The sequence below is a fragment of the Ahaetulla prasina genome, chromosome 2 (assembly GCF_028640845.1).
Source record: "Ahaetulla prasina isolate Xishuangbanna chromosome 2, ASM2864084v1, whole genome shotgun sequence".
Classification (NCBI taxonomy): domain Eukaryota; kingdom Metazoa; phylum Chordata; class Lepidosauria; order Squamata; family Colubridae; genus Ahaetulla; species Ahaetulla prasina.
In genome coordinates this window covers 14,891,495-14,916,871 of record NC_080540.1, presented here as the reverse complement: position 1 = coordinate 14,916,871, position 25,377 = coordinate 14,891,495, and the positions used below count along the sequence as shown (strand labels likewise).

General features: G+C 45.0%; 1 protein-coding gene across 1 annotated transcript; it reads left to right on the top strand.

Moving 5' to 3' along the window:
* Positions 1-142: 142 nt before the first annotated feature.
* On the top strand, positions 143-8,137 carry LOC131189602 (TNF receptor-associated factor 2-like). The gene is made up of 5 exons (XM_058165793.1): positions 143-459; positions 2,201-2,258; positions 3,373-3,471; positions 4,733-4,852; positions 6,181-8,137. Exons 1-5 carry the CDS (start codon positions 308-310, stop codon positions 6,859-6,861), a joined length of 1,110 nt encoding a protein of 369 aa, XP_058021776.1. The 5' UTR covers positions 143-307; the 3' UTR covers positions 6,862-8,137.
* Positions 8,138-25,377: the final 17,240 nt, after the last annotated feature.

Here is a 25,377-nt window from a genome sequence, read left to right as displayed (position 1 = left end):
TCACCCGGCTGCCCCGACGAAAGCTGGCTCGGAGCCCTGGGATTCCCTCGTGCGTCTTTCGGATGACTCACGCGTCGAGCGGGCGCGCCGTATATAAAAACCCTCCGCCCGCCTGGCTGCCAGCGGAGTCGGATTACGAAGCGGAACGGGAGAGAGGGAAGGGATATAGATAGATAGATAGACTGATTGATAGATCGAGCGATTGATTGATTGATTGACGGACGGACGGACAGATCGACGGGCGGGGCAGATCGATCCGGAGATAAATTTGGAAAACTTCGCCTGGGGAGACCAGCTCGGCTCGTGGATGATGGGAAAGCTCCGCGGCTCCGTGATGCCCATGGATCCCCTGGGCAAAGTCGGGCTGCTGTGCCAAGCGTGCGGCTTCCTTTTGACCAACCCGCAACAGGCGGAATGCGGGCATCGCTACTGCCGGAGATGCGTGAAAGGACTCTTCAGGTGAGGGGCAAGGAGGATTTTTGGGGGGGGGGGGAAGGCAGGGAGAATCGCGACCTGGGGGGTGGCTACCCGTCCCCCGTCTCCCTCAAGCTTTCGGATTACGAGCCCCATCATGCTCAGCCAGAACTCGAAAGGGTCCGGCAGGCGGTCGGAGAAGGCTGAAAATTGTACTGGAATTAAATCCGCCGCCGGTGGCGGAGGGTGGGGGTGGGAGGCGTATAGAGGGGAGTCGACTTTTTTTGTACATCTGGATTTGCCGGTTGGGTTGTGTGTTGCGTTCCTGGGTACACGAATTTGTGACACGGGTTTGCTGACTTGGCGAGTTGATGGTTAGGCTTAGATCGGCGTTTCTCAACTTACGCAGCTTGAAGGTGGGTGGATTCCAATTCCCAGAATTGAATTCTTCTTACGGGTAATAATTGGCAAAAGAGCCCTTTTGGTCGCAGCCATGTGTCCTTTTCTTAACGGTAGCTTAGATAGACATACACACAAAAGTGATTAATTGGTTATGTGCCATCAAGTTGTTTGGCATATAGAATAGAATAGAATAGAATAGAATAGAATAGAATAGAATAGAATAGAATAGAATAGAATAGAATTTTTATTGGCCAAGTGTGATTGGACACACAAGGTGCATATCCATATCTTGGTGCATATGCTCTCAGTGTACATAAAAGAAAAGATAGATTTTTCTCCCGATGGTATTGGTTCTGATCTTAATAGGGACTGACGACTTGTCAGCCACCGTTTCTCTAGATTGGAATGAATTGTGAATTAAGTTCTTACTTTGCTTTTTTTTTTCCAATTTCAGGCGTCTGCCTGCTTAATACATACTTTTTCACCAGATAAATTCCTTAATTAGTTACTACCTTAATTACTTCTATATTCATAGTAATTATCAAATCATAATTATTAATGATGTTATAAATATATAATTATAACAATTATAATTACAGTACAATCTATGTTCTAATTCCCTACATTTTTTTGGGTTATTCCCCTGCGGTATTTATAGAGTCTGTATTTTCATAATCTGTATTACATTTCAGATATAAATATAAAAATACAGAATCTATGTATATAAAAAAAATCTCTCGTATTCTGTATTGTACTGGCTTTCCACTAGTTAGTGCCACAATGATGTATCTAAATCAGGGGTGTCCAAACTTGGCCCCTTGAAGAGTGGTGGACTTCAACTCCCAGAATTCCCCAGCCAGCAATTGGTCATATTTATAGCTCATGCTGGCTGGGGAATTCTGGGAGTTGAAGTCCACCACTCTTCAAGGGGCCAAGTTTGGACACCCCGATCTAAATAAATTTGTTCTTTGAGGAAACGAAATGCCTCGGAGTTCAATTTGGGATGGGTGCATTACTTGGAACCTGACCTCTGTATTCAAATGCCCTGGTGGTTTTTAATTTGACGAATGACGGAGGTTTTCCTCAAAATTCTGCCCATCTGTTGAGTTTTAATTGCTGGATGCCTTGAGCACTATTTTTTATTTTCCTGGTTAAGGAGGGACAGACCCAAAATGAAATGGATTTGATCAATCAAATCACAAAATTGAGGTTTTTTGCCTAAGTATAAAGGAAGAGCCAAAAGGATAAGTGGAATGAAGGATGTGCTGAAGGATGGAAGCAGCAGGTGGTTGGAAGGGTTTTGTGTGTGACAAGAATTTAAAAATTGCCCACAGTTCTGTTAGATTTTCACTCAGTTCACCTTTTCCTTTCTTTTCTTCCTCAGGGACTCAGAGAGAATAGTCTCCTGCCTTACGTGTAAGAAGGTCTTGCATCTCAAAGAGGTGAGTTTCAATGTAATTGTCCTCAGACCTGAACAACCTTAAAAGTTGCTAAGATTGGAGACCCCGCTTCTAGAGCAGGGGTCTCCAACCTTGGTCCCTTTAAGACTTGTGGACTTCAAATCCCAGAGTCCTCAGCCAGCAAAGCTGGCTGAGGGACTCTGGGAGTTGAAGTCCACAAGTCTTAAAGGGACCAAGGTTGGAGACCCCTGCTCTAGAGAATTCTGTCTCCCTTGGAAATTAGCGTAGCCGTGTAAAGTCAGAAAACGTAGCAGGGTTAGATGGGCCGATGGTTTGTTCTAGCGGGAGGTGGGGGAGGTGTCTCCTGATGTTCTCAAAAATGTGCCCCACAAGGCATGAGTGCACCTCCATTGCTAAGCCAAAATAAGTCACATGGTTGACTTGCATAATGGAGGTTCCATCCAGTGGGGGGCGGGGGAGGAATTGTATCTTAAAAGATGGCCTGTAGGATGAAGGGGACAAAAGCTGGATCAAGGTGAATCTTCACTACTCATGGCAAAAGATACATCACCACTACAGAGTTTAGAGTTACAGTCATCTATATCAGGGGTTTCCGACGTTGGCAACTTTAAGACTTGTGGAGTTTAAGACATGGACTTCAACTCCAAGAATTCCTCAGTAAAGCCAGCTGAGGATTTCTGGGAGTTGAAGTCCACAAGTCTTAAAGTTGCCAAGATTGAAGACCCCTGGTCTATACGACATTCACCCTTTTCTATAAGATCTTCCCACTAAATATCTATGGAGATTCTCAGATCTAGGTCCTAAATGTGCTTTTTCAAGAAGCAATGAACTTCCTTGTTTTGTCTTTGAAGACGTTTCGCTTCTCGTCCAAGAAGCTTCTTCAGCTCTGACTGGATGAAGAAGCTTCTTGGATGAGAAGCGAAACGTCTTCAAAGACAAAACAAGGAAGTGGCCTTTGGGACATCTTGCCACTAATTCTCAGGATCTACTGTCTGGCATTACTATCTCAGTTCACCTAATGGTAGAGATCATAGTAGTGCTGGAAGTTGACGTTAGAAGGGAGGGGATGGATTTAATGTTACCATGATCAACTCTTATCATTGTCATCTGACTTCTTGAATCTTTCATTTTTCAGTTCCACAGTGACAAAGCAGCAGAGAACGATGCTCTCGATACACAGATTGCCTGTCCAAATTTTGACTGCAGGTGGACGGGAACTCTGAAATCATACCAGGTATTTCCAATGAACTTAGTCCCTTTTATTGCTTTTCAATCAGCCCTCAAGTTCACTGTTAAAAAAGGTATTAATATCTCATTAAGATTTAATGTGATATTGGTTATAAACTGGTCCATAAGTGTGATGGCAATTTTCATAATTAATACTATTACTGCTATCATGAAAAATATTGGTAATAAAACCCCAACAGTTCAGGTTCAGATTCAGAATAGAGCTGGAAGGGACCTTGGAGGTCATCTAGTCCAACTCCCTGTTCAAGTGGGAGAGCCTATATCATTTCAGACAAGTGGCTGTCTAGTCTCTTCGTTAAAATCTCCAGTGAAGGAGCATCCACAACTTCTGAAGGCAAAGCTGTTCCACTGGTTAATTGTTCTCACTTTTAGAAAGTTTCTCCTTAATTCCAGCTTGCTTCTTTCCTTTTTTTTTTTAAAATTTGAATTTATATCCCGCCCTTCTCCGAAGACTCAGGGCAGCTTACATTGTGTTAAGCAATAGTCTTCATCCAATTGTATATTATATACAAAGGCAACTTTTATTGCCCCCAACAATCTGGGTCCTCATTTTACCTACCTTATAAAGGATGGAAGGCTGAGTCAACCTTGGGCCTGGTGGGACTTGAACTTGCTGTGTTAATAACAGACAGACTTAGTCCGTTGAGCCACCAGAGGCCCCCTTGATTAGTTTCCATCCACTGTTTCTCGTCCTGCCTTCTGGTGCTTTAGAAAATAATTTGATCCCCTCTTCTTTGTGGCAACCCCTTAGATATTGGAAGACTGCTATCATGTCCCCCACCCAGTTCTTGTTTCCTCTAGACTAGCCATACCCAAATCCAGCAACCGTTCTTCATATGTTTTAAATGAAGTTAATGGTTAAATGAAGTATTTCCTGGATTTTTAAAAAAAATCATATCTTTCTTGAGGAAAGGGCTAGAACTATGTGACAATTTATGAAAGAAAGACTGAGAAAAGTGTATCCTAGATACAAACTGATGTATTGTTGTTATGAAGGCATTAGACTAGCAATACCTAAAAAGGGCTTATCTGACTACTAATGTACAATTAATGTACACTTATCTGGCTACTAATGTACAACTCCCTGGAATCTTTGTCAGAAGAAAGCCATGTGAGTTAAAAAATTTAAACTGTGTCCTGGACTTGGAAGCCTTTATAACTTCTCAGTCTGATTTATGTGTCAAGAGTCATTGATCAAGTGTCAAAAACCCTAGTTTGAACCATGCTGTCCCGATTTTGAATTGTAGGAGCACTTATGCCACCCTGAGGCACCTATCGGAACTACAAAAAATGCTACTTTGATTCCTGAAGACCAAAATGAGAATAAAGAGAAGGAAGCGCACTGGAGCGTCACTGCCCCTATTATGGTAAGTTACTGAATAAACTTTGAAAGCCTAATTCTTTTCCAATGCATTGTTCAATGGTCAATTTTAATTGATCATTACGGGAGGTTATAGATACTAATTTAAATGTTGGACACATTCGTGAACGATGAGAATTCACGGAACATCAGAGGAACCAGATCAGGGGTCATGTAGCTTCTAGTCTATTGCCTGAATCACAGAGAGATCTTAAATATCAGTTGTTGGGAAGCAACAATACAAAAGGCCACAGCCTCAAGCCATGAACTCTTGTCTTTTTTTTTTTTTTGGAGTTAAAAATGCTTCTGGTTGGACACTATGTGGACCCTTCTATATTCTTAAGTTGCCACTAGGTTCCAAAGAGAACCTAGCCAATTCTAGAAAGAAGCACTGAAAGACTGAAGAAGAGAACTTTGAGGAACCTCAAGAGAAAATGAGGATTTTCAATCAAAACATGGAAGCGCAACATGAACAAATGCCACTCAGAAAGTTGTGACCTAGGCCCAAGTAGCTATTACCAGACACAGTCAGTCCTAAACAAACATATTTTATTAGAACAGCTGAGAATTACTTCATTCTCAGTTTAGTCCAAATTAAGTCCAAAACAAAGTCCTTCAGAAAAAGTCCTTTGGCCTTATCACAAATCTTTGTCAAAGGCTTTTCTTGGCACTCTGCGAAAGGCTTTTCTTGGCACGCTGCCAAAGGCTTTTCTTGGCAAGAATCCCACGAAGTTCAGAAACAGGAGACAAGAAACCAATGTAGCAATGTTGCTTTGTTACAAAGAGCCCAAGAGCCCTTGCTGCTCTTTTAAACCTTATGGGAGGGGCCAATCATCTCCTGGCCTTACTCCCAAGTCGTCCTTTTTGCTTTAGCTGCTCTTGACTTCTGGCAGCTGTTCGCATACATGCACTAGGAACAGGCTCCTCCTGTTCCTCTGCCTCTCTGTTGTCTGCCTCTGGAAACTCCAGAGTCCGGGCATTGCTCCCAGATGGCCCTGGCCCCATCTCTGCCTCCGATGCAGAGCCCTCGTCTGGGCTTTCCCCTGACTCCAGGACTGGCCCATTGTCCTCTCCAGCCTCCTCACTGTCCAACTCCGCTGCCAGCTCAGCAGGCTGCTGGTGGACCACAACACAGAATGCAATGCTTAGAGAAAGGGTGATTTTATTGTAAGGTCCTGTTGGTTTAGAAACTATGAGCAAAGCAGTTGAGTTAAGAGGAAAACAGTAGCACTTTTGAGAACAGTGGTATGGGGGGAGAGAACTGACTTGGTTTTGTGCCTCCAATTTTGGTGTGTTTTTTTCCCCCTGATGTGAGGTTATCTTCTCCTTTTCTAGGGTGGCCCTTCGCTAAACGTCGAAGCTGTCCAGCTGCGAATGGAGGCCCTGGAGCTGATGGTTGCATCTTTGCGTCGGCAGCTGAATCAGCAAGTCTCCAATGTGAAAACCCTCCAGCACTGCTGTTCCCAGTATGAGGAGTTGCTCAAAAATTCTCAGGAAACGCGTAACAGCCCTCATGGTACCAAAGGTTCTGTACCATCCACTCAAGAGCTGGCCAGCACTGATGGAATCTTGGTTTGGAAAGTAGAGAATTTCTCCAAACTCCTGAAAGATGCCAAAAGCGGGAAAAGGCATTCCATCTTCTCTCCGGCTTTCGCCACCCATCCTTTCGGATACCGCCTCTACGTCCGACTGTACCCTGATGGAGATGGTGTAGGCAAAGGTGGCCACCTTTCACTCTTCCTGGCTTTGGCCAAAGGGCCTTATGATGACATTCTGCCTTGGCCTTTCCGACAGAAGGTCACCTTCTCTCTCTTGGATCCCACACGAAGGAAGTCGCCTCTGATGGAGACTTTCCTCCCAGACCCTCAAAGCACCTCTTTTCAGCAACCTCACCAGAAACTCAATGTGGCCAGTGGAAGCCCTCTGTTTGCCAGCCATGCTGAGATTCCCAGCTACCTCAAAGATGACACGCTCTTCCTCAAAATAGTGGTGGATTTGACAGGGATAGACATTTAATCAGCAGTGGGATTCACTTACCTTCCCTGCCGGTTCCCAAATGTGAGTGTTCGCGTGGCCTTCTGCGCATGCGCAGGCTCGCACGTTAGGTCCGGGTGGGTGGGCGGAGCCTCCTGCAGTCGCTGCTACCGGTTCGCCCGAATCTAGAGAGAACCGGCTGAATCCCAACATTGCATTTAATTCTGGAAAGAGCTGGAGAGATTTCTATGGTGAACTTATGCTGCATTTCCATTACTTTTGATACTTCCATTTTTTTAAAATCAAATCTCTTTTTTTTTTCTTTACTATTACCCAAATCTGTCAACCACAATTGCTGTTTCAAAACGGATCGTCAACTGCTTCTCAGGGTCATCTAAAACCTGCTTGTTGTTTTGGCTTAAATCGTGGGAAATCGATCCTTCATTATCCTCAGACTGAGATTGGGCATCCACTAAACCTTACAGCCTTTATAGGATTTTAATGGCCAGCTATTGGAGAACGTCTGTTAAATGCAGAGAACTGTGGGATATGTTTTTCAGTGGTCCAGGATGTCAAATGCCTTCCTATCAATATCCAATCCTGAGTAATAACTACTATATTTATCTGGGGGGGAAAAACCCAACTTCCTCCTAACATTACCTAATAATAATAATAACAGAATTGGAAGGGACCTTGGAGGTCTTCTAGTCCAACTCCCTGCCCAGGCAGGAAACCCTACACCACTTCAGACAAATTACCATGGGACAGTTGTAAATTGATAAACCAGGAAGATCAATTTTTGCTATCTATTAATCTGTGATGTGGCAATCCAAGGACATGTTTCTTATGGACAAAGTAGAATAATTTGTAAACAAATATATATATGTATATCCAAAGTGCAGATGTTCAGCTCTCCTATTACACTGCTTCCAGTTTGTTAAAAAATACACATTTGGCATTAAAAAATGAAACAGAAAGGTTTTCCACTGATGACTCTTTGTGATAAGTTATTATGTATGGGAATTACAACACAAAATAGGATGTTTGCAGTGGTATATTGTTACGTGTGTATGTGTGCAATTGGGGAGTGTTTTCCTATTAAATATTAGCATGGATTGAAGGAACCGGATTGTTTTAAAACACCAATTTTAATTGTTAATTATATCCATAGCACTATTTATGGAAAAGGGACTTTGCAATAACAACTAAGGATTTTAGGATGTACATCCTTAGTCTTGACATTGTTTTTCTACCTCGCATTCTTATTTATTATCAACTGTGGTATTTATTATGTAAATACTGTGTACTGATATGCAAATAAAACATATTTATATGATTGATGAAAAGTGTTTTATGTTTCTTACAGAAGAAAAATAATGTAAATGCAGCAGCGAACTGATGTTTGATTTCGCTTTTCCGCTAAGACTTAAATCATGATTTTAAACCATGATATTTCTTTAATGTGGTTCTTGGGTAATTGTTAAATAGAGAGGGTGTCCAATCATCCAGTGATTCTGCTAATCCTCAAGAAAAAAAAACTTACTGTGGGAAATTTAGAGCCACATAAATTTAGAAATTTTCTGGCTTAATCTGGTTTGCCTGAACCGGTAGTTAAAAAATGCTTTAAAAAAGTAAAAAAAAAGGTTCCAAGGATCGCGCAGCACAGCTGATTGTCACAGCTGATTGTCGGAACTTTTTAAAAACTTTTTTTAGTTAAAAAAATGCTTTAAAAGTTAAAAAAAAAGTTGGCCATGCCCACCCAGTCACATGATACCCCTCCCCACAACCCACGCCCACCAAGCCACACCCAGTGTGAAAAATTTTGAATTTTACCACTGGGTAGGACAAAAACAGATTAGTTACAAGGACGTCAGGCCAAAATAAATATCACGATTTGGCAAAGAAAGGGGAACCAGAATTCTCTTTTTGATTTGTTATCACTATGGCTGCTTTACTAATTGACATTCATAGATATACAAGTAGTCCTTGTTTTAACAATCAATTATTTAATGGCCATTTTTTTTTTTTTTTAACATTTATATCCCGCCCTTCTCCGAAGACTCAGGGCGGCTTACATTGTATAAGGCAATAGTCTCATGCTATTTGTATATTTATATACAAAGTCAACTTATTCCCCCCCCAACAATCTGGGTCCTCATTTTACCTACCTTATAAAGGATGGAAGGCTGAGTCAACCTTGGGCCTGGTGGGGCTTGAACCTGCAGTAATTGCAGGCTGCTGTGTTTAATAACAGGCTTCTTACAGCCTGAGCCACACCACGGCCCTATTTGAAGTGACAAAGGCACTTAAAAAGTGACATGACCGGTTTTCATAACTTGCCACATCCCCTTGGTCATGTAATCAAAATTCAAATGCTCGCCAAACTGGCTATAAATATGGTTGCAGTCTCCCAGAGTTATGTGATCCCCTTTTGTGACCTTCTGACAAACAAAGTCAATGGGGAAGCCAGATTCACTTAACAAGTTACCAACTTAGTGATTCACTCAACAAGTGTGGCAAGAAAAGTTTTAAAGTAAGGCAAAACTCACTTGTATCCTTACGATTTATATTGATATTGATTGTTTCCTGATTGCTTATTTGTAGCCTATGACTATCATTAAGTGTTGTACCTTATGATTCTCGATGAGCGTATCTTTTCTTTTATGTACAGTGAGAGCGTATGCACCAAGACAAATTCCTTGTGTGTCCAATCACACTTGGCCAATAAAATTCTATTCTATTCTATTCTGTTCTGTTCTGTTCTGTTCTGTTCTATTCTATTCTATTCTTAACTGCCTCACTTAACGACAGAAATTTGGGGCTCAGCTGTGGTCGTAAGTCAAGAACTACCTGTTTCGTTGCCCAAATGTTTTTATGACAATATGATACTGCTAGCCTCGAATTAGAAATTTCACTCTAGGTATGCCAGATTCAGGATTGACGCAGATCTCAAGCAGGCTGCACACACATCAATTCCATCTGGAAATAGTTTTATCTTGAATCGATACACTGCTTTGCATTACAAAAGGAAGACCACTTGCCACTTTCCAGTTTACTATTAGTACAAAAAGAAATCCCAATTTGCAGTCACATTAGAATTATAATAGAATACAGCTGGAAGGAACCTTGGAGGTCTTCTAGTCCAGCCCCCTGCTCAAGTGGGAAACCCCATACCATTTCAGACAAGTGGCTGTCCAGTCTCTTAAAAACTCCCACAACTTCTGAAGGCAAGCTGTTCCATTGGTTAATTGTTCTCATTATTAGGAAGTTTCTCCTTAATTCCAGGTAGCTTCTCTCCTTGATTTGTTTCCATCCATTGTTTCTTGTCTTGCCCCTCTGGTGCTTTGGGAAATAATTTGACCTTCTCTTCTTTTTGCCAGCCCCTAAAATACTGGAATATTTCTATCATATCATCGTCATCCCCCAGTTGTTCTTTTCTCTAGACTGGACATACCCAATATAGACGAGAGGTCGAACGACTAGCCTTGTGGTGCAACCAAAACAATCTGGAACTGAACACACTCAAAACCGTAGAAATGGTGGTAGACTTTAGGAAAAACCCTTCCATACTTCCACCTCTCACAATACTTGACAACACAGTATCAACAGTAGAAACCTTCAAATTTCTGGGTTCTATCATATCGCAAGATCTAAAATGGACAGCTAACATCAAAAACATCATTAAAAAAGGACAACAAAGAATGTTCTTTCTGCGCCAACTCAGTAAGCTCAAACTGCCCAAGGAGCTGCTGATCCAATTCTACAGAGGAATTATTGAGTCTGTCATTTGCACCTCTATAACTGTCTGGTTCGGTTCTGCAACCCAACAAGAAAAACACAGACTTCAGAGGATAATTAGAACTGCAGAAAAAATAATTGCTACCAACCTGCCTTCCATTGAGGACCTGTATACTGCACGAATCAAGAAGAGGGCCGTGAAAATATTTACAGACCCCTCGCATCCTGGACATAAACTGTTTCAACTACCACCCTCAAAATGACGCTATAGAGCACTGCACACCAGAACAACTAGACACAAGAACAGTTTTTCCCAAGGCCATCACTCTGCTAAACAAATAATTCCATCAACACTGTCAGACTATTTACTGAATCTGCACTACTATTAATCGACTCATAGTTCCCATCACCAATCTCTTTCCACTTATGACTGTATGACTATAACTTGTTGCTGGCAATCCTTATGATTTATATTGATATATTGACCATCAATTGTGTTGTAAATGTTGTACCTTGATGAACGTATCTTTTCTTTTATGTACACTGAGAGCATATGCACCAAGACAAATTCCTTGTGTGTCCAATCACACTTGGCCAATAAAATTCTATTCTATTCTATTCTATTCTATTCTATTCTATTCTATTCTATTCTATTCTATTCTATTCTATTCTATTCTATTCCTGCAACCATTCTTCATATGTTAAGTTAGTCTTCAGACCTTTGATCATCTTGGTTGCTCTTCTCTGAACTTTTTCCAAAGTCTCAACATCTTTTTTGTAGTGTGGTGACCAAAACTGGTTGCAGTATTCCACGTGTGGCCTTACTAAGGGCTTTATAAAATGATACTAATACTTTATGTGATTTTGATTCTATGCCTCTGTTTATACAACCCAGGATTGCATTAGCTTTTTTGGCTACTGCTACACACTACTGGCTTAATACCGCAACCGGTTATAAATATAAGTGGCCAAAATGCAATCTTGTCACCAGGGCTTTTGTGAGGGATGGCACTCATAACCTGAAGGATAGGTTGTAAGTAGCTTTTAAAAGGTTGTTTCAAAGGGTCATTAATATACCGATCATAACCTGAGGATTACCTCTATAGGTATTTCTTGACTTATGACCATGCTTTCAGCAACCATTGGAAATTATGATGGCGCTAAATAAAGGGACTTAAAACCCTTGCCTAAGGTTACAGCTGTTAGATTCGATGATGGAAGAGATGGACACAAGTCTTTCAGTAACAACAAAAATATTTTACTAGAAGAGTTCTTCACTCCTCCGAAAACAACAAAATACCTTATACCACCAGGCTTGAAATCCTGGGTTTAGAAAACTTAGAACTCCGCCGACTCCGACATGATCTGTGTTTAACACACAGAATCATCTATTGTAATATCCTTCCTGTAAAAGACTACTTCAGCTTCAATTGCAACAATACAAGAGCAAACAATAGATTTAAACTTAATGTCAACCGCTCCAAACTTGATTGCAGAAAATATGACTTTTGTACAGAGTTGTTAACGCTTGGAACTCACTACCTGACTCTATAGTCTCTACTCAAAACCCCAAAAGTTTTAACCAAAAACTGTCTACTATTGACCTCACCCCATTCCTAAGAGGACTATAAGGGGCGTGCATAAGAGCACAAAAGTGCCTACGGTTCCTGTCCTATTGTTCTCTTCATTATAGTATTATATGCATACTTTTACTTATACGTTTACTTATATATACTTTTTCTCTCATGATGAATTATTGTTTATGTTGATGATTGTATATACTGTTGTGACAAAATAAAAACAAAACAAAACAGCTCTTTATTAGTAGACCAGTACAACCCAACAACCTGCTTTCTGGCAGTGTCCTCTTTTATAGAGGGCTGCCAGACAGCTTAACCAATGAGCTTTAAGTATTTTCCCGCTTTTTTTGGAAGACCTGAGTGAAGCCTATAGCTCACTCCTTATATGGTACATAACACCAGCCGTTGCAGCCACCCCCCGATGGTCACATGATCAAAATTCAGGCACACAGCAGCCTATCCGCACTTACGACCACAACAAGGTGCTAGGACTCCCTGCACCCACCTATCTCGCTCCCACCATCTATGCCCTTTTGCTCTCTGCTCCCCTAAGCCAGGGGTGTCAAACTGGATTTCTTCGAGGGCCGGATCAACACTGCAGTTCTCCTCCGCGGGCCGCAGGGGAGGGGGAAGATGGGACGGATGCCTCCTGCAGCACCCTGCCAGCCAAAATGGGGCACGGGTTTCGCCCATGGACGGCCTCCTGCAGCACTTTGCCAGCCAAAACGCACCGTGTTTTGGCTGCCAGAGTGTTGCAAGAGGCCGTCCAGGCCAAAAACTTGACGCGGGGTGGGGGTGGGGTGTGTGTGTGTGCCCCAACCCGAGCCTTGTTCTGGGCCAGATTTTAGCACTCTTGTGTTTGACACCCCTGCCATAAGCCCTCCTATCCTAGCTCATTTGGCATCTTCTTACTCCCACTGCCGATGAGGAGTACCCGGCCTGGCTGCTAGGCCGTTTGTTCCGGCTTCATGTGCCAAAAGAAGAAAAAAAAGCACAAAGCAAACTTTAAAAGGATGTCACCGTTCTCCCGGGCCTATGGGGCTGGCTTTGAACTGTGCAGAAGTAGAAGCAAAACAAGAGAAACAAAAAATTAAACAAGCCAAATACGTATTTTAAAAAAGAACGAAACAACCCATCCCTCAGGTAGAGTGAACCAAATTGATTTTGGCTCAATCTATAGGGTTGCTTTTTTGCTCCCCCCAATAACAGGGGGAATTGCAAAGCAGGACTTCCCTGGCCCAAGCGTGCCAAGAGGTCCCTTTCTGCTGTACTACTAGACCAGGGGTCTCCAACCTTGGCAACTTTAAGCCTGGTGGACTTCAACTCCCAGGCCTCTGGTGGCCTGTGGTGGCTCAACAGACTAAGCAGTCTGTTATTAACACAGCTGCTTGCAATTACTGCAGGTTTTAGTCCCACCAGGCCCAAGGTTGACTCAGTCTTCCATCCTTTATAAGGTAGGTAAAATGAGGACCCAGATTGTTGGGGGCAATAAAAGTTGACTTTGTATATAATATACAAATGGATGAAGACTATTGCTTAACACAATGTAAGCCGCCCTGAGTCTTCGGAGAAGGGCGAGATATAAATTCAAATAAAAAATAAAAATAAAATTAAAAACTCCCAGAATCCCCCAGCCAGCAAAGCTGCCTGGGGAATTCTGGGAGTTGAAGTCCACCAGGCTTAAAGTTGCCAAGGTTGGAGATCCTTGTACTAGACTGCAAAAACATTACACTTCAATTACAGTTTCCAAAAAAGGAGAAAAAGCCGAAAGAGACTTTACCCTTTGCCCTTTGTCCTTTTACAGGACAAAGCCAGACCAAAACAGTCAAAGATTGTTGAATAAGAGCAATGTTGGAATAAATTTCTATGCTACTACAGTAGTATTCAGACAGTAGATGGCAGTGTTTACAAGTTTGGATCTATATACTCTATGCTAGTGATGGTTAACCTTTTTGATGCCAAGTGCCCAAAGCATGCGCATGTAAGCGAATGCATGTGTGCGTGCCAGAATCCCAAAAATGCAATATGTGTGCCCCCGCGCATGCGCACACATCCCCTACGCATGCACCTTGCCCCCTGCACCTTGTTTTGGCTTCCAGGTTGGTGCAGGAGGCTTTCCAAACCCAAAATGGGGCACGGGGGGGGGCTGCGTGAGGCCCCTGCGGAAAGCCGCCTGCTCCAACCTGCATCTCCCCACACATGCATTCCCTGCAAATGTGCATGCGTGTCCTCCCCATGCACCCCACACCCCGTGCATGCACGGCAGAGACCTGAAGACGAGCTAGCCAGTGGAAGGTGCATGGGCATATGCGGTGGAGCTGGGCTGGGGCAACGGCTGGTGTGCCCACAGAGAGGGCTCTGTGTGCCACCTGTGGCATGCATGGCATAGGTTCGCCAGCACGGCTCGATGCTCTAAGTCATGGGTGTCAAATTTGCCGTGTCACATTGCTATCATGTGATGTTTCACATATAAGTGACCAGACGTCCCACTTTTGGCGGGACAGTCCCGCTTTTTAATAATTTGTCCCGCGTCCCGCGGCAATTCAAAAAAGTCCCGATTTTTTTTTTGTTTCACTCCCATTCTGGAAATGGGAGGCGGCAACGCAAGAGGAGGAGGCGGACAAGGGGGAGTGGCGGAGAAGGGGGCGCGAGAGGGAGGAGAGACGCTGCTTGTCTTCACCCGAGAGGAAGAGAAGAGCCGAGAGGAGAGCCGAGGAGAGCCGAACCTGCCTGGAAGAGCCGAGAGGAGAGCCGAGACTGCCTGGAAGAGCAAAGAAGCAGCAGCCGGTCCTCCTCCTTCAGGCAGGTGGCAAGACTCAGTGCGCATGCGCAGCCCACCCCCCTCCCGGTCAATGGTGTCCCGCTTTGCCATTGCTGAAATCTGGTCACTTTAGTTTCACGACACTTTTTCCCCTTCGTGAAGCTGGGGTGGGCATGCTCCGTGCGTGACACATCTGATTAGTGGGCTGCCAGCTTCACACCCTTGCTCTAAGTAGAGTTTTCTGTTTCCTGTTACAGAAACAGTTGAGCAGTAAAATGCGGGGTGACTGTTCCCTTTGTTTGCTCTGTGGTGCTATCTATAAACAGGATTTCTAAACAACCATGCTGGTCCCTTTAATTTGCTTTGTGACCTTCTTCTTTTTTTCTTTTTCATAGTGTGAAGCCATCAAACTAACTGCCCAGCAGAGGCCTGGGCAGAGCTTGTCAACAATAGGAGCAAGAGAATACAAGTGGAGGTGAACCATGGCAGCACAACTTGAGGTGTTAGAGTGCCAAAAGCCCATAGCTGGAGAAAGAGAATCCCCACCCATCTCAGCCCAGGCCCTCACTTTTCTTTGCCCTACCTACCTGATTTCCAGCTCCATCGCGTTTCTCCATCGCATTTCTCACCATCCTGCGCAGGGAAACAAAAGTTTGGGAACTTTTTTTTTAAAAAAAGTCAATCAATTAATTCCAACTTCTCGCAAAAGAAAAAGATCTCGCGAAGTTGGAATTGGTTGATTGAAGGGGTTTTTTTTTAGTCCCAGAAACTTGTTTCTTTGCACAAACGGCGAGAATTGCGATGGAAAAATGCAACGGACGGGAAATCAGGTAGGCAAAGAAATGATTGGGGAAAGTTAGACAGTGGTGAAATTCAAATTTTTGTACTACCGGTTCTGTGGGCATGGCTTGGTGGGCATGGTGTGGCTTGGTGGACGTGGCAAGGGAAGGATACTGCAAAATCCCCTTTCCCTCCCCACTCCTGGCGGAAGGATATTGCAAAATCTCCATTCCTACCCCACTCTGGGACCAGCCAGAGGTGGTATTTGTCAGTTGTCCAAACTGCTCAAAAGTTCCACTACTGGTTCTCCAGAACCTGCTGGATTTCACCCCCAAAGTTAGGCCTGGGCGGTGGTGGGTGGGGCAAGCTTCATGTTGTAGCGCTGCAATGGAGAAAAGGGCAACAGAGCAGCCAGCGTGAGGGAAGGAAGCCGCTTTTTCGCTCGAGCTGGCTGCTCCCTTTCTCCTGTCTTTATTGGGTGCAGCACCCAGGTTCCTCTTCGATAGCAGCGGTGTAATTAAAAACCGGCCTCGCATTGGACGGAGTAAAAAGCCCCCGATCTTTACATAGGAGGAGGGTAAGGGAAAGTTTTTCGGCACTGGAGCATCGCTCGGGCACTCCCCTCGCCACCCGTCTCCGCCCGTTCATGACAGAGCAATTTCTTCCTCGCTGGGCTTTAGCCAAGGGGAAGCAGCCAGAGCAGGGAGTGGAGGAAAGCCTTGCACAAAAACGCAGAGGCCGGGGAGGAGAGTTGACGACGGAAGAGGGGTGGCCCGGGAGGGTCTCTCCCTCTCGCCATCCCCAGTTTATTGGTGAGATGGAAGGGGCACACACACACAGTGCCCTGTTTTGGGCCTAGTAGGCCTCCCTGCAGCCTCCTGGGAGCCATGTGACAGGCAGCACTTGGCCTCCTGAACCCCCTGGGAGCAAAAATGGGGATTCGTGGAAGCAATAGGGAGGGGAGGGGCCAGCCAGCAATTTAACAACTGGTTCGCCCAAACTAGTCTGAACTGGCCTGAACCGACTGAATCCCATCACTGTCCAGAAGGCTGCAGGGAGGCCTACTAGGCCCAAAATGGGGCACAATGGGTGTGGCGCAGCCCATTTTTTGCTCCCAGGAGGTTGCAGGCAGGCCTAGGTAAAAGTAAAGGTTCCCCTCGCATATACGTGCTAGTCGTTGCCGACTCTAGGGGAACACTGCTCATCTGCTCAGCTATTGGCCCCCACAGAAAGGGCTCGCAATCTGGGCGTCCTCCTGGATGTACGGCTATCTTTAGAAGATCATATGACGGCCGTCGCTAGGGGAGCTTTTCATCAGGTTCGCCTGATACGCCAGTTACGCCCCTTTCTGGATCGGGCTTCCTTATGCACGGTCGCTCATGCCCTTGTTACATCCCGCCTGGACTACTGCAATGCTCTCTACATGGGGCTCCCCTTGAAGGGTACCCGGAGACTCCAACTGGTCCAGAATGCGGCTGCGCGGGTGATAGAGGGAGCACCTTGTGGCTCCCGTGTAACACCCCTCCTGCGCAGTCTGCACTGGCTCCCGGTGGTCTTCCGGGTTCACTTCAAGGTACTTGTTATCACCTTTAAAGCGCTCCATGGCTTAGGGCCGGGATATTTACGGGACCGCCTACTGCCACCAGTAGCCTCTCACCGACCAGTGCGCTCTCACAGAGAGGGCCTCCTCCGGATACCGTCAGCTAAACAATGTCGGCTGGCGACCTCCAGGAGGAGGGCCTTCTCTGTGGGGGCTCCTACCCTTTGGAACGAGCTCCCTCTGGGACTTCGTCAACTCCCCGACCTCAGGACCTTCCGCCGCGAGCTGAAGACGTTGTTGTTTCGAAGAGCAGGACTAGCGTGAACATAGTTTTAAATTGGGGTTTTAAATCAGGGGTTTTAAACGGGGTTTTAAATTTGTATTTAAAAGTTTTAGGCCATCAATTGAATAAGTTTTCTATTCTTCTTTTAGCTGTTTTATATGTATTCTATGTTTTCTGTTGTTTTTATTGGCTGTGAACCGCCCTGAGTCCTTCGGGAGAAGGGCGGTATACAAATATAATAAATAAATAAATAAATAAATAAATAAATAAATAAATCAATCAATCAATCAATCAATCAATCAATCAATCAATCAATCAATCAATCAATCTCCGTTTCAAAGCTGAAGAGCCAGCGCTGTCCAAAGACGTCTCCGTGGTCATGTGGCCAGCATGACTCAACGCCAAAGGCGCACGGAATGCTGTTACCTTCCCACCAAAGGTGGTCCCTATTTTTTCTACTTGCATTTTTACGTGCTTTCGAAACTGCTAGGTTGGCAGAAGCTGGGACAAGTAACGGGAGCTCGCCCTGTTACACGGCAGCATTAGGGATTCGAACCGCCGAACTGCCGACCTTTCGATCAACAAGCTCAACATCCTAGCCCCTGAGCCACCGCGTCCCTCACGCAGGCAGGCCTACTAGGCCCAAAATGGGGTGCAGGAGTGCCCCCCTTCCTGCAGCCAGTTTTTGCTCCCAGGGAGGTTCAGGAGACCGAGTGCTGCCTGTCACACCCCCTGGCCACACCCACCCAGCCAATCACCAGGCAGAAAACTGGTTGTTAAATCATTTGCCCTTATGCACGGTCACTCATGCTCTCGTCACTTGTCATCTGGATTATTGCAATGCTCTCTACATGGGGCTACCCCTGAAGTGCACTCGGAGACTCCAGCTAGTCCAGAATGCAGCTGCGTGGGTGATTGAGGGAGCACCACGTTGCTCCCGAGTAACACCACTCCTGCGCAGTCTGCACTGGCTACCTGTGGTCTTCCAGGTGCGCTTCAAGGTTTTAGTTACCACCTTTAAAGCGCTCCATGGCTTAGGGCCCGGGTACTTACGGGACCGCCTGCTGTTACCACATGCCTCCCACCGCCCGTGCGCTCTCACAGAGAGGGTCTTCTCAGGGTGCCGTCCGCCAAGCAGTGTCGGCTGGCGGGCCCCAGGGGAAGGGGCTTCTCTGTGGGGCTCCTACCCTCTGGAACGAACTTCCCCCCGGTTTACGCCAATTGCCCGACCTTCGGACCTTTCGCCGGGAACTGAAAACTTATTTAATTATCCAAGCGGGACTGGCCTGATTTTAAAATTTTAAAATTTTAAATTTTTCAATTTTAATATTTTATTGGGTATTTTATATGGTCAATTGGACGGTTTTAATTTCGGCCTTTATTGAATAAGTTTTTTTATTGTTATTTTAATGTGTATATTAATTGTTTTAATGTAGGCTGTACACCGCCCTGAGTCCTTCGGGAGATAGGGCGGTATACAAATATAATAAATAAATAAATAAATAAATAAATAAATAAATAAATCAATCAATCAATCAATCAATCAATCAATCAATCAATCAATCAATCAATCAATCAATCTCCGTTTCAAAGCTGAAGAGCCAGCGCTGTCCAAAGACGTCTCCGTGGTCATGTGGCCGGCATGACTCAACGCCAAAGGCATACGGAACGCTGTTACCTTCCCACCAAAGGTGGTCCCTATTTTTCCTACTTGCATTTTTACGTGCTTTCGAAACTGCTAGGTTGGCAGAAGCTGGGACAAGTAACCGGAGCTCACCCTGTTACACGGCAGCATTAGGGATTCGAACCGCCGAGCTGCCGACCTTTCGATCAACAAGCTCAACGTCCTAGCCCCTGAGCCACCGCGTCCCTCACGCAGGCAGGCCTACTAGGCCCAAAATGGGGTGCGGGAGTGCCCCCCTTCCTGCAGCCAGTTTTTGCTCCCAGGGAGGTTCAGGAGACCGAGTGCTGCCTGTCACACCCCCTGGCCACACCCACCCAGCCAATCACCAGGCAGAAAACTGGTTGTTAAATCATTTGCCCTTATGCACGGTCACTCATGCTCTCGTCACTTGTCATCTGGATTATTGCAATGCTCTCTACATGGGGCTACCCCTGAAGTGCACTCGGAGACTCCAGCTAGTCCAGAATGCAGCTGCGTGGGTGATTGAGGGAGCACCACGTTGCTCCCGAGTAACACCACTCCTGCGCAGTCTGCACTGGCTACCTGTGGTCTTCCAGGTGCGCTTCAAGGTTTTGGTTACCACCTTTAAAGCGCTCCATGGCTTAGGGCCCGGGTACTTACGGGACCGCCTGCTGTTACCACATGCCTCCCACCGACCCGTGCGCTCTCACAGAGAGGGTCTTCTCAGGGTGCCGTCCGCCAAGCAGTGTCGGCTGGCGGCCCCCAGGGGAAGGGCCTTCTCTGTGGGAGCACCTACTCTCTGGAACGAACTTCCCCCCGGTTTACGCCAATTGCCCGACCTTCGGACCTTTCGCCGGGAACTGAAAACTTATTTATTTATCCAAGCGGGACTGGCCTGATTTTAAAATTTTAAAATTTTAAATTTTTCAATTTTAATATTTTATTGGGTATTTTATATGGTCAATTGGACGGTTTTAATTTCGGCCTTTATTGAATAAGTTTTTTTATTGTTATTTTAATGTGTATATTAATTGTTTTAATGTAGGCTGTACACCGCCCTGAGTCCTTCGGGAGAAGGGCGGTATAAAAGTTTAATTAAATAAATAAATAAATAATTTGAATCCCACCACTGTAAAGAAGCCTTCAGTGTGTGCGTGTGAGCATTCCTTGATTTCAGGAATCTGGCTTCAGCGAGGATAAGTGAAGAAGGTTTTATAAATAGAAAGGAGATTTATTTAGGGAAATCCATGAGAGAGATACAGTAAGCGAAGCCTAGCACCTACATCCTATGAGGAGGCGAATCAAAAAAATTGTGGGAGTAGTGTGTGTTTGAGTCTTCCTAGGACAAAGGCTGAAGCAAATGATCCAAGATTAAACAATTTTATAAATACTCCAAATACAAATCTCCAGATACAGAGATTTGGAGAAAATCCCACATACTCTTTCTACACTGCTTTCCTTAGACTTAAGGCAGTGTTTCTCAACCTCGGCCACTTTAAGATGTGTGGACTTCAACTCCCAGAAGTCCCCAGCCATGGCTATTCTAGGAGTTGAAGTCTACGCATGTGGCCAAGGTCCAGAAACACTGCATGTAGGGGATCATTTGACAATCTATCTATCCTTGAAGTCCCACCTCACCCCTCTTTGAATTAGGAGTTTCCTTGGTGATTACTGTATAGTTTTGGATGGCTTTGCTGAATTTTGCAAATGTTGGCCACTAGGGGGCAGTACTGACCAATGTATCTTTTTAAAAATTTTTAGAATTTTTTTAGAATTTATTGCCCAAGTGTGATTGGACACACAAGGAATTTGTTTTGGTGCATATGCTCTCAGTGTACATAAAAGAAAAAGAAAAAAAATACCTTCATCAAAGATACATTTACAACGCAAATGTTGGTTATAGGTTGCAATTTAACCCTTAATGATAGCAATAAAAAGTTACAGTCATACAGTCGTAAGTGGAAAGAGATTGGTGATGAAAATGATGAGAAGATTAATAGTAGTGTAGATTTAGTAAATAGTTTGACAGTGTTGAGGGAATTATTTGTTTAGCAGAGTGATGGCCTTCGGGGGGAAAAAACTGTTCTTGTGTCTAGTTGTTCTGGTGTGCAGTGCTCTATAGCGTCGTTTTGATGATAGGAGTTGAAACAGTTTATGTCCAGGATGTGCGGGATCTATAAATATTTTCACGGCCCTCTTCTTGATTCGTGCAGTATACAGGTCCTCAATGGAAGGCAGGTTGGTAGCAATTATTTTATCCTATTTATTTTAAATAGTATTTTATTATTTTTATAATTAATTCAAAGCAGCAAACACCCCTAAGAAACACCCCTTCCTCCTGTTGTTTTCCCCACAGCAACAACCTTGATCTTTATTTTTATTTTCTTGTGGCATCTTCTCCAGGTTCAAAGGTATCACTAGATTACAGATTAACAGAGTTGGAAGGGACCTTGTAGGTCATCTAGTCCAACCCCCTGCCCAAGCAAGAGACCCTACACCATTTCTGACAAATGGCAGTCGAATCTCTTCTTGAAAGTCTCAAGTGATGAAGGCAAATGCTTCACCTATCCTGCTTCTTTAAAGCCCAATGTATGCTTCTATAGCAGCAGTCTCCAACCTTGGCAATGCTGAGGAACTCTGGGAGTTGAAGTCCACAAGTCTTAAACTCCCAGAGTTCCTCAGCTTTGCTGGTTGAGGAATTCTGGGACTTGAAGTCAACAAGTCTTAAAATTGCTAAGGTTGGAGACACCTGTTCTATAGAGTATCACAGGGAATGTCATGGCGTGACTGAATCTGATCATGGCATTTGAATATTCCGCCCTCCCCCTCAAGGCCTTCTTGGCTGCTCTACCATGTGCAACTCTATGGCATATTTCTTGACTGCTTTTTTTTTTAACTGTTGATGGCTGCTCCTATCCACCATTTCAGTATCTTCATTGCTAACCACAATATTAGAGATAGTCCTCATAGAACAACAGTTCTCTTAGTGACCGTTCAAAATTACAACAGAACTGGAAAGAAAATGTGACGTGACCATTTTTCATGGTTACGTCGTTTGTAGCAACCCCATGATCATGTGATCAAAATTCAGATGCTTGGCAAACTGGTTCATATTTATGACAGTTGCTGTGTTCCAGGGTCACGTGATCCCCTTTTGCGACCTTCTGATAAGCAAAGTCCATGGGGAAGCCACTTAACAACCAGAACACTAACTTATCAGCTGCAGTGATTCACTTAACAACTGTGGCAAGAAAGATTGTAAAATGGAGCAAAACCTACCTAACAAATGTCTCACTTAACACCAGAAATTTGGGGCTCAGTTGTTGTCATAAATCAAGGACTACCTGTATACCTTTGTTGTGATGCCTCTATTATTTTGCCCAGTGGTGAAATGCTACTGGTTCTCACCGGTTCGGGAGAAACAGTAGTGATAAAAACTACCGGTTCCGGCGAACCGGTAGTAAAAAAAAGCTATCAGTTCCTCCGAACCGGTATATCCAACGATCAGCTGTGCTGTGCAATTTAAAATCATTAGAAAGCAGGAAATCCTATGTTCTAGTGAATCTAAATCATGTGGCACAACTGAGTCCCCTCCCTCACTATTCTACTTACCTTCCCAAGCCTCCTTTTTCCACGTGCAGCATGCATTTGGCACACACTGTGCATGTGCGGGTGGCAAACCAGGGAAGATTTCACCACTGATTTTGCCAAGATCTGTCATAGTTTTTCTCCCAAGTGTCAATTCTCTCTTTATTTCACCAGTAAGAATTGAGTCATTGTATTGTTTTAGCAACTGAACAATATGGCTGCAGTGCAGGTGTCAGCCTCCACTCCAATCTTCATATAGTTTTGAATCATTATATCAGTAGATAGAATGTAAAATGTTTATTTCTGTATTATAAACTGTTAAGGAAATGAGATGTATCATACCTCCGTCCAGGGTGAGGGAAAGGAGCCTATTATGAGTGTCGGCTGACATAACAGGTGGGAGGGATGATTTATTACTGAGTGTTATCAGCGCGCGCTTTTCTAACCGACACTTCATTCCTAAGTTGACTGACATCCAGAGACCTGTGGAAGAAGATTACCACGAGGGGCCGTGAAGGAGTTGGCATTGGACCAGACCAGCCTGACCTCCTGGAGGAGGAGGGACAATTGGGGGGATATGATATGTTAGCCATATTTTGTCTCAGTTCCAGCTTTGCTTGGCTGCCACCAAGACTGTAAAAGTAAAAGTACTTGTTTTCATTCCAAATGGAGTCAAGGTGATTTCTTTCCTATTTACCGTCGGAGGTAGCCTGACATTAAGCTGGAACTCACATCATGTCTACCAACCAGGATTGCAATCGCAATACCGAGGGGGGAGAAAACCCAAATGTGATGGAAGGCCTGCTGCCGGCTGAGCTGGGGGAGGCGTCCGGAGGAATTTCTGCTGACACTTTCGACCCTGAGCTGGAAGATTGCAGAGCTCGGTGGGCAGAGCAACTAAAACTGGAAGAGGAAGGGTGGAAACCAAGCACCGAAAAGCTTCCCTCTGGAGTAACTAAAAGGAAAAAGAAAAAAGGAAAAGAAAAACTTTCGGAAACAGAACAAGAGATAAGGGACAAGCTCCAGTTGGAGGAAGCCTTACGTCTGTTCCGTGAAGTGAAAGTGAGGCAAGCAGCTCGCCAAAGGTATGAATCCCCTATTCGGTCCTCCAGGTGGGAGGGAGAAGAGGAGGAAGAGAATACAAAGGGGCCAGCTAAGGGTGATTTCCAGGGTGGTGAGATTTCGGAAGAGCCAGGGCTGGAAACTCTTTCCCCAGAGGAGGCTGAATTGGATGAGGGCCGGGCGCCACCTGCTGACCAAGCAAGGCCACGCAGGGGAAGGAAAAAACCAAAAATTCCCCCCATATCAGAGAAATTTGATGGAAATGCGAAGGAGTTGGGACTGTTCCTGGCGAAAGTGAATGACCACATGATAGACTGGGGGGAAGATTATTGGTCACAGGCAGCACAAGTGAGAGCTGTGACTCATAATTTGACCGGAAGAGCAGCTGCGTGGTATGTGTCGTTACATACAAACCACTCCCCCTTACTGCAAAACTACGAGCATTTTATGACTGCACTGAGGAGGAGGTTTGAGGACCCCCTGGCAGAGCAAAAGGCCAAAGGTCGGATGAAAACCATCAGGCAAGGGAGGAGGCCGGTGGCTGATTATAACCAGGAGTTCAGTGATTTAGTTCCCTTGATGAGAGGGTGGTCGGAGGTGACCCTTGTAGACATTTTCAAAGATGGTCTGAATGGAGATCTCTATGAACTGTGTCGAGCACGAGCCTCTCCAACTACGCTGTATGGCTGGTACACCCTGGCAGCAGAGATGGAAATCGAGTTAGTGAAGGACCGCGGCAGAAGACAGCGCATTGGAGGGCCATCCTTGGCCGTTTCCAGAAGGTACTTATAGGGACGTCCCTAGATTGGAGGGAGGAAGACCACGTTCGTCTGCGTGCTACAGATGTGGAAAAGAAGGCCACCGAGCAGCCGACTGTAGGGTTAAGTTGATGCCAAGCGCGACCTCTGGTGGTGAAATGGAACCAGTGAAGCCAGCGGCTAAGGCGCGTAAACCAGCAAAAGTGGGGGAGGCCGTTGCCAAGAAGGGCACGCCCATCAAGGAGGAGGCTGAATTGGATGAGGGCGGGCGCCACCTGCTGACCAAGCAAGGCCACGAGGGGAAGGAAAACCAAAATTCCCCCATATCAGAGAAATTTGATGGAAATGCGAAGGAGTTGGGACTGTTCCTGGCGAAAGTGAATGACCACATGATAGACTGGGGGGAAGATTATTGGTCACAGGCAGCACAAGTGAGAGCTGTGACTCATAATTTGACCGGAAGAGCAGCTGCGTGGTATGTGTCGTTACATACAAACCACTCCCCCTTACTGCAAAACTACGAGCATTTTATGACTGCACTGAGGAGGAGGTTTGAGGACCCCCTGGCAGAGCAAAAGGCCAAAGGTCGGATGAAAACCATCAGGCAAGGGAGGAGGCGGTGGCTGATTATAACCAGGAGTTCAGTGATTTAGTTCCCTTGATGAGAGGGTGGTCGGAGGTGACCCTTGTAGACATTTTCAAAGATGGTCTGAATGGAGATCTCTATGAACTGTGTCGAGCACGAGCCTCTCCAACTACGCTGTATGGCTGGTACACCCTGGCAGCAGAGATGGAAATCGAGTTAGTGAAGGACCGTGGCAGA

Coding starts and splice junctions, on each gene's coding strand:
- LOC131189602 (XM_058165793.1), top strand. CDS start 308: ATGATGGGAAAGCTCCGCGGCTCCGTGATGCCCATGGATCCCCTGGGC. Junction 2,259..3,372: donor AGGTCTTGCATCTCAAAGAG/GTGAGTTTCAAT, acceptor TTCATTTTTCAG/TTCCACAGTGACAAAGCAGC. Junction 3,472..4,732: donor GAACTCTGAAATCATACCAG/GTATTTCCAATG, acceptor TTTGAATTGTAG/GAGCACTTATGCCACCCTGA.